Below are 9285 nucleotides of genomic sequence, written 5' to 3'. Positions count from 1 at the left end.
GGAAGAAGAGAGCTGGTCGGGGGAGTAATCTTCCCAGCCACCTCCCCATAGTTAGTCTCTCAGTGTAGGGCAATGCCATTGAGCACCCTGCCAGGCTCTCCTGGAACTACAGCCCTCAGGCAATAGAAGCTTTCAGGAGGACACCTGGTGTTGAAGGGCATGCAGGGCTTGTGTGCTGTAGGGTCAGCGTGCAGGGACCGAGGGCTCCCTTCTGGCTGCGGGTTGTGCGGCCGGGGATGCAGGCAGGAGTGTCCAGGGCTGTGGTGCAGAGCAGGGTCCCTTCTGTGCCCCAGGGGCTGTGTGTTGGGGCAGGGCCTCTGCCGCCTGCCAGGCTCAGCACTCAGCCTGCCTGGGGAGCTGCCCAGGGGCTGCGGGTAGAAGCTGTGGGTGGAAGGAGCCCCCCTGGCAGGGCACGGCAGGGCAGGGTCCTGCTTCTGCCCAGAGCCTGCTGCCTGGGGCAGGCTGCTCACAGCACCACTCCTCCCCAGGGCATTGCACAGCAGAACTGCAAGGCAAGACCTACCAGAAGGCAATGCACTTCCTACAGTCACTGCTTCCATTTTCCTGCCCATGTTTTTGAGGCAGGAGTATATCAGTGTGATAGAAGTGTTTTGTTTTTTTTACAGATTAAGTATCCTCAAACATTGCTGCACAGCTGTGAGGCACCTCAGACAGTACCAACATCAACTTTGTTGTTTCTTAAGGAATTAGTTGACCTTCTCCTCGTGTCCTGCAAACAAGGAAATGTCCCTGGCAAGTGGTCTTTTCAGATCACTCCAGGTTCCTTTTTATCTGCTGCGCTAGACAAGGACTGACTGCTGCAGAGCCCACAGCAGAGCCCCCTTCTTTTTTGTGGCACTCTCAGAGCACCAACCAGAGGTAAGTCAAGGAGCTGCAGAAAGTTCTTCCTGAATTGAATGAGGCAGAGTGTGTTCTGTTTGTGAATGTTGTGTGAGACATGCAATGGGTTTCATCAAATAAGTCTTTACATATTGCACTGTCATTTCTTGTTTTGAACAGGCTCCCTTGCTCAGGATTGCAATCAATGTGTAACGGCAGCTCCATCACTGAATTCCTCCTCCTGGCATTCTCAGACACACGGGAGCTGCAGCTCCTGCACTTTGGGCTCTTCTTGGGCATCTACTTGGCTGCCCTCCTGGGCAACGGCCTCATCATCACAGCCGTAGTCTGCGACCACCACCTCCACACCCCCATGTACTTCTTCCTTCTCAACCTCGCCCTCCTCGACCTGGGCAGCATCTCCACCTCTATCCCCAAGGCCATGGCGAATTCCCTCTGGAATACCACATACATTTCCTACACAGGATGTTCTGCCCAGATCTTTCTGCTAGTCTTTTTGATTTCAGCAGAGTTTTCTCTTCTCACCATCATGGCCTTTGACCGCTACATTGCCATCTGCAAGCCCCTGCACTATGGGACCCTTCTGGGCAGCAGAGCCTGTGCCACCATGGCAGCAGCTGCCTGGGGCAGCGGCTTTCTCCATGGTGTGCTGCACACTGCCAATGCATTTTCACTACCTCTTGTCCATGGTAATGCTGTGGACCAATTCTTCTGTGAAATCCCCCAGATCCTCAAGCTCTCCTGCTCAGAGTCATACCTAAGAGCCGCTGGGATGGTTGTGGTTAGTGCTTTTCTATTTGGGGGTTGTTTCATGTTCATTGCTCTGTCCTATGTACAGATATTTAGGGCTGTGCTGAGGATTCCCTCACAGCAGGGACGGCAAAAAGCCTTTTCCACGTGCCTCCCTCACCTGGCCGTTGTCTCCCTCTTTATCAGCGCTATCATGTTTTCTCACCTGAAGCCCCCCTCCATGTCTTCTCCTTCTCTGGACCTGGTGCTGGCAGTTCTGTACTCCATGGTGCCTCCAGCAGTGAACCCCCTTATCTACAGCATGAGGAACCAGGACCTCAAGCATGCTGTGTGGAAACTGAAGACCAACTGTATTTCATAAGCAATAAACTGCCTGCCCTGTTCTACAAATCACTCATAATGGTCATTATAGGTCAAGCTTGTCTTGTGTTCTTGTCTTATGGTATTTATTTTTTCTCAACTTTATTCTTAGAAGTGTTGTTCACCATTAAAAGTCATTCTTATTTTTCTTTGTGTATTTAAACCAATTAAATTGCCATTTGTTTTAATATCCTTCCTCTGAGACCTTTTCTGTGGCTGCAGGGGCAGTACCTGTGTGCAAAGGTGATGGGGAAAAGAGTCATGGCCCAGCAGCACAGCCAGGGAGCACCAGCACTGGGTCCATGCAGAGCTGCTCCCTTGCCACTGCCACTCCCTCCTTCTGAGCCCTGCTGGTGGTGTAATGCCCAGCTGCTCCTGTAGCTTGTTGCCAGTGCTGCTGAGTGGCCATGCTGGGACTGCATGCTCAGACAGCATCTCCTCAGTGCACTACTTGAAGGCTGAGGTTTTCTTACAAAACTGTAGTCAAGAACATTTCCAAGGAATAGACAACAAAGAAGATCATTGCTTTCCTTCTTTCTCCATCAGCTCAGTGTGTTGAGATCAGGGTCAGAGGATGGTCTTGTAAGGACGGAGGCCTGGATCAGGACTCATTTATAGAATCATAGAATCATAGAATATCCCGAGTTGGAAGGGACCCATAACGAGCATCAAGTCCAACTCCTGGCACCACACAGGGCTACCCAAAATATTAGACCACGTGACTAAATGCACAGTCCAATCGCTTCTTACATTCAGACAGGCTTGGTGCAGTGACTACTTCACTGGGGAGCCTGTTCCAGTGTGCAACCACCCTCTCAGTGAAGAACCTCCTCCTGATGACCAGACTAAACCTCCCCTGCCTCAGCTTAACCCCATTCCTATGGGTCCTATCATTGGTGATTACGGAGAATAGGTTGGTGCCTGCCTCTCCACTCCCCCTTGCAAGGAAGTTGTAGACCGCAATGAGGGTCTCACCTCAGCCTCCTCTTCTCCAGGCTGAACAGGCCAAGTGACCTCAACTCCTCTTCATATGTCTTCCCCTCTAGGCCCTTCACCATCTTCGTTGCCCTCCTCTGGACACTCTCCAACAGTTTTACATCCTTTTTGTACTGCAGTGCCCAGAACTGCACACAGCACTCAAGGTGAGGCCGCACCAGCACGGAGCAGAGCAGGACAATCACTTCCCTCGACTGACTAGCAATGCTGTGCTTGATGCACCCCAGGATATGGTTGGCCCTCCTGGCTGCCAGGGCACACTGCTGGCTCATATTCAACTTGCTGTCAACCACAACCCCCCAGATCCCTCTCTGAGGGGCTGCTCTCCAGCTTCTCATCACCCAGTCTGTATGTATAGCCAGGGTTGCCCCGTCCCAGGTGCAGGAACTGGCACTTGCTTTTGTTAAACTTCATGTTGTTCGTGATTGCCCAGCTCTCCAATCTGCCCAAATCTCTCTGCAAGGCCTTTGCAACCTCAGCTGAGTCTACAACTCCTCCAAGTTTAGTGTCATCGGCAAAAACCTTCTAGTCCTACATCCAAATAATTTATAAAAACATTGAAGAGGACTGGCCCTAAAATGGAGCCTTGAGGGACCCCACTAGTGACCATCCGCCAGCCTGATGTGGCCCAATTTACTACAACCTTTTCAGCCCTGCCTGTCAGCCAATTGCTCACCCATCGGATGATGTTTTTGTTAAGTTGTATGCTGGACATTTTGTCCGGTAGGATCCTATGGGAAACAATGTCAAAAGCTTTGCTGAAGTCCAAAAAGATCACATCAGCTGGTTTCCCTTGATCAACTAGATGAGTGATCTTATCGTAAAAGGAAGTCAAATTTGTTAGGCAGGACCTACCCCTTGTGAACCCATGTTGGCTGGGACCAATGACTGCATTGGCCCCCAGGTGCACTTCAATAAATGCAAGGATAATCTTCTCCATAATTTTACTAGGCACTGACGTGAGACTGACAGGCCTGTAATTGCTAGGGTCTTTCTTTCTTGCCCTTCTTGAAAATTGGTACAACGTTTGCCAGCTTCCAGTCTTCCGGGACCTCTCCAGATTCCCAAGATCATTGAAAAATAATTGAGAGAAGTCCCGCAATGACGTCAGCCAGCTCTTTAAGCACCCTGGCATAAATCTCATCCAGACCCATGGACTTGTATGGATCCATGTGGAGCAGTAAATCCTGCACACATTCAAGGTCAGTTGGGAGTTTATCATTCCCACTGTCACGGTCCTCCAACACAGGGCACCCTGGGTCCCAAAGCCCATTGAAGACAGAGGCGAAGAAGGCATTAAACCTCTCTGCTTTGCCTATGTCACTGTCTGTGAGGGGACCTTCCCCATCAAGCAGTGGACCTATGTTTTCTTTGGTTCTCCTTTTTCTGTTCACATATCTAAAAAACTTTTTTATTGTCTCCCACAGACATGGCCAGCTTCAGCTCTAGTTGGGCTTTGGCCACATGCATTTTCTCCCTCCAAACACAAACAGCATCCCTGTATTCCTTCCACATCACTGGACCCTCCTTCCAGCACCTATACACCTTCTTTTTTCGCCTAAGCTCCAGTAGAAGATCCCTGGTCAGCCAGGCTGACCTGCTGCCCTGCCTGCTTGACTTCTGATATTTTGGAATTGCCTGATCTTGTGCTTTTAGGAGGCAGTGCTTAAAGACTGACCAGCACTGATGGACACCCATGCCTTCAAAAACAGTTTCCCAGGGGACCTTACCGACTACTTCCCTGAGCAGCCTGAAGTCCTGTCTCCCCATATCCAGGGCTGAAGTTTTGGTGGCTGTTTTCCTTCTGTCACCATAAATTCTAAATTCAACCACTTCATGGTCACTATGACCGAGATGGCCACCAACCACCATGTCTCCCACAAGACCCTCTCTGTTCTCCAGCATAAGACCTAGGAGGGCACCGTTCCTAGTTGGCTCCCTTAGCACCTGTACCAAGAAGTTATCATCGAGGTGCTTTATGAACCTCCTGGACTTGCTTGTGTCAGCTGTGTGGTGATCCCAGTTGACGTCTGACAAGTTGAAGTTCCCCATAAGGACAAGGGGAGTTGATCTCAAGGCATCTCTTAGTTCTGCAAAGAAAAAATCATCAGCGTTGTCGTCCTGGTCAGGTGGTCTGTAATAGACTCCCACAACAACATCCCCTTTATTTGTTCATCCCTTAATCCTTACCCAGAGGTTCTCAACTTTGCCATCGCCAACTTGAAGTTCCACACAGTCCAGCCCATGCTTCACATACATCCCCCCCCCCCCCCCCCCCCCGCCACCCCACCTCGCGTACCCTGCCTGTTCCTCCTGAAGATCCTGTAACCATCTATTGCGACACACCAGCCAAAGGACTCATCCCACCAGATTTCACTTATGCCAATGATGTTGTAGCTGTGGGACTCAGACAAGACTTCTAGCTCATCCATTTTATTCCTCATACTGCGTGCATTTGTGTAGAAGCACTTCAAATGCACCTCCCTATATGCAGCACCTTGTGGAGCCAACCGAAGGACCTCACTAGCACACCATCTCACTAGCACACAGAAGACTCGGGCACACCCTGCAGCCCAAGACCTGAATGGCGGTGTGTTTCCCCGAGCCCTCCGAGTTGCCACATCAGTGACTGTGGCTGGAGAGGCCGCAAGAGATGAAAAGGCCATGGCTTTCTGCCTGGTTGATACCATGACCAGGCTCTTCGCAAGCAGGTTACAAGTACCGATGGGAAAGACCACTGCAAAAGAGCGGCGAGGGGCCCTCCCTGCTCGCCCTGCCTGTGCGCACTGCCGCGCAAACTGATGCACTGTGGGAAATCAGTCAGAAAGTATGTGGAGTATATTAGATACAGAGATGAAGTGAAAAATGGGAAAATGCAGAACAAGGTGAAAGTCACGTAGCTTGAAGATAAGAAGAACAAAAACAACAGGTGCAGTCTGCCCTGTTGCTCATCACTACATGCAAAGGAGATATGGCTGCCACGCGATTGCCTTTTGAACAATAAATAACGGCTAACGAGCAAGCTTTGCCAAGTTGAGTGATAAAAGCCTGTAGATACACTAAGTCTATATAAGTAGAGGGGTTAGACAATAAAGTTGCTTCAGCTATGCACCAGCCTGGAGTCATGTCATTCATTCCCTTCACCACACCACACCCTTCTGATGCTCCATGCCCTGTTTGCCTGTCCTGTTCGCCATACTCCAGGTCGCTCCCACTCCCTAGGGGCTGCCTTTGAACTGCCTTTGCTGGCTCCGCCTATGCCTCATCAGCCTCCTGCACAAGGGCTGACGGGTCCTGGCAGCTTCCTCGCTGCTTTGAGTGGCCTCGATGCCACAAAAAAGCCCTGCCCGCCTCAATCCCCCACTCCGCTGCAGAACACATCTGCCCCAGAGCCGATCGCCTCAGCAAGAAGTTATTTGCTATTGATTTGCTATTGATTGCATGTGGTGGGCAGTGAAAAACCACACAGCCATTAGCTTACTGACACCTTGTGAAGCAAAAACAGTAAAAAGGCAAGAACTCATCAGTCGAGGTAAAGTCAATCTAATAAGAAATAAACAACAAAAAAAATGAATAAAAATAAAAATAAATTTAGTAAATTAAAAATAAAAACAAAAGTAAAAATAAAAATAAAATTGAAACAAGCGATGTACAACACCCTGGTGGTGATGCTCACCACCCACCAACTGATGCCCAGCCAGTCCCCAAATAATATCAGTCACCTCACCTGTCTCACTCCTACCAGTTTTATTCTTGAGTACCTCTTATGGTCTGGCATATCTCCTTGGCCAGATGGGGTCAGCTCTCCCGGTTCTGTATCCTTCCAGCTCGTGCACCCTCAGCCTCCTCTATGGCAGGGCAGCACAACAAGCAGAAAAGATCTTCGCTCTGTGTAAGTGTAGTGGGTTTATGTGGCAAGGTTTTGGTAGGCAGGGGGCTGCAGGGGTGGCTCCTGTGAGAAGAATCCTCTGTGAGAGCATACTTAAAAAAGGAAAAAAAAAAAAAAAAAAAAAAAAAAAAAAAAGCTGCACAACAGCAGCTGGGAGAGGGAAGAGTGAGATACAGCCCTGCAGACACCAAGGTCAGTGAAGAAGGAGGGGGAGAGGTGCACCAGGAGCCAGAGCTAAAGTTCCCCTGCAGCCTGTGGTGAGGACCATGGGGAAGCAGGCAGTTCCCCTGAAGCCCATGGAATAGCACAGCGGAGCAGATTTCCATGCTGCATCCAGTGGAGGAACCCACAGTGGAGCAGGTGGATCTGCTTGGAAGGAGGTTGCAGCCTGTGAAGAACCCCTGCCAGAACAGATTCCAGGCCAGAGATGCAGCCTGTGGAGAGGGGAGCACGCAGGAGCAGGTGATCTGGCAGGAGCTGCTGCCCATGGGGGACCCAGGTTGGAGCAGTTTGCTCCTGAGGGATGAAGCCCATGGTATGGACCCAAATCTGGAGCAGTTCTTAAAGAGCTGCTGCCTTTGGGCAGCCCACACAGGATTAGTTCAGCAAGGACTGCATCCCGTGGGAGGGACCCCACGTTGGAGTAGGGGCAGAGAGTGGCTGAGAAGGAGTGGCAGAGATGAAGTGCTATAGAGTGACCACAGTCCCCACTCTCCCATTCCCCTGAGCCGCTTGGGAGGAGGAGGGTGGATGGGAGGAAGATGTTTTTGTTTTCTTTCCTTTGTTTCTCACTTCTCTAGCTTGTTAGTAATAGGCAAGAACTTTAATGATCTCCCTACTCTGAGTCTGTTTTGCCCATCACAATAATTACTGAGCAATCTCTCCCCATCCTTATCTCAACCCCTGAGCCCTTTGCATCTTATTTTCTTCCCATTACTCTTTGAGGAGGGAGAGTGAGAGAGAGCAGTTGTGGCGGAGCTCGGCTGCTCACCTGAGTAAAACCACCACAGTAAGCACTGCTTTGCAACAACTAAAACAGTGGTGTGTTATCGCTATTAACACTATTATATTAGTTACTTATTATAGTTAGCACTCTTTTCATCATAAATCTAAACCAGCACCATACCAGCTACTAGGAGGAAAATTATCTCTAACCTAGCTGAACCCATAAAATATCCATTATTTATTCTATAACATCTGCATCAAGCTTAGGTCCCATACTTTCCAGCACGTCCCAATTAATCACTACCACCTTTCCAGTCCTTCGATATAGCACAGAGATATAAAATCCTAGGCCTATGGCCCATCCTTCTGAGATGTCTGTTGAGTTCATTTAGTCTGTGAGTTCAGGCTCCTTCTGTCATAATAGTCCTTCAGGATGGAAGAAAGTGGTGTTGGATTGTTGCATGCTGAAGCCAACTCTAGTTCCATCACCATTGCTCTTGCCCAGTTCCATCAAGATTCATTCTTCATTAGTATGGGTAACTCTAATTCCATTAACACCGTAGTGATGACACACAGTGTGATGCAGCAATTGGCATCATAAATTTCAAATCATGGGCTGTTCTCACTCCAAATACAGTCCCTGTGAGGTACACCTGGGACACCCCCATCTTTCTGCATTACCCACCAAGTACATCCAGGACCCTGAACAAAAGCCATCCAATGGATGGGTTTGTCTTTGCCTTAGGCAGAAATAACCCAGACTATCTTCCTGAGCATGGTTTTATGTGCTCTGTAGGGCACTGGCCTCTTTTCCTGTTCAGCAATATCTAAAGCCAGCTGGATGGCCTTCACTTTCTGCAAACAGGCTCAATTCACCTTCTCTTTCAGCAGTTTCTGGAACGTGTCATGGAGGAGTCCATACAGAAGCCTTCCACTTCCAATGCTTTGCTATAATATGACAGTACCCATCAGCGAACAGGGCATATCGCTTCTCATTTTCTGGGAGTTTATTAGGCAGTAGGCCTCTTCATCATGTCACTTCTTCCTCTGGAGATAATTCAAAATCTTTGCCTTCTGGCCAGTCCATGATCACATCCAAGATTCCTGGGTGACTGGGGTTTCCTATTTGAGCTTTTTGGGTAATCAGTGCTACCCACTTACTACGTATAGCATCAGTTGCATGGTGTGTAGAGGGGACCCTCCCTTTGAACGTCCAACCCAGCACTGGCAGGCAGAGTGCCAGGACAAGCTGTGCTTCAGTACCATCCACTTCTGAAGCAGCTCAAACTCCTTCATATGCTGCCAGTATCTCTTTTTTGGTGCAAGTATAGAGGGTCTCAGATCCTCTGTATCTGCGTGGTGGTTTTACTCAGGTGGGCAGCTGAATTCCACCACAACCACACTCACTTAATAAGGTTTTATTGGAAAAAGAAAAGAAAAAGAAAAGAAAAGAAAAGAAAAGAAAAGAAAAGAAAAGAAAAGAA

At 49.2% G+C, this 9285-nt stretch overlaps 1 protein-coding gene across 1 annotated transcript; it reads left to right on the top strand.

Annotated features, from left to right (window-relative positions):
- The first annotated feature begins 1045 nt into the window (after window positions 1-1045).
- On the top strand, window positions 1046-2984 carry LOC118159422 (olfactory receptor 14A16-like). The gene is made up of 2 exons (XM_035314007.1): window positions 1046-1642; window positions 2967-2984. Exons 1-2 carry the CDS (start codon window positions 1046-1048, stop codon window positions 2982-2984), a joined length of 615 nt encoding a protein of 204 aa, XP_035169898.1.
- The last annotated feature ends 6301 nt before the right edge of the window (window positions 2985-9285 follow it).

This window comes from Oxyura jamaicensis, unplaced genomic scaffold (assembly GCF_011077185.1).
Source record: "Oxyura jamaicensis isolate SHBP4307 breed ruddy duck unplaced genomic scaffold, BPBGC_Ojam_1.0 oxyUn_random_OJ70292, whole genome shotgun sequence".
Taxonomy (NCBI): domain Eukaryota; kingdom Metazoa; phylum Chordata; class Aves; order Anseriformes; family Anatidae; genus Oxyura; species Oxyura jamaicensis.
This window is presented reverse-complemented; position numbering and strand designations above follow the sequence as displayed.

Coding starts and splice junctions, on each gene's coding strand:
- LOC118159422 (XM_035314007.1), top strand. CDS start 1,046: ATGTGTAACGGCAGCTCCATCACTGAATTCCTCCTCCTGGCATTCTCA.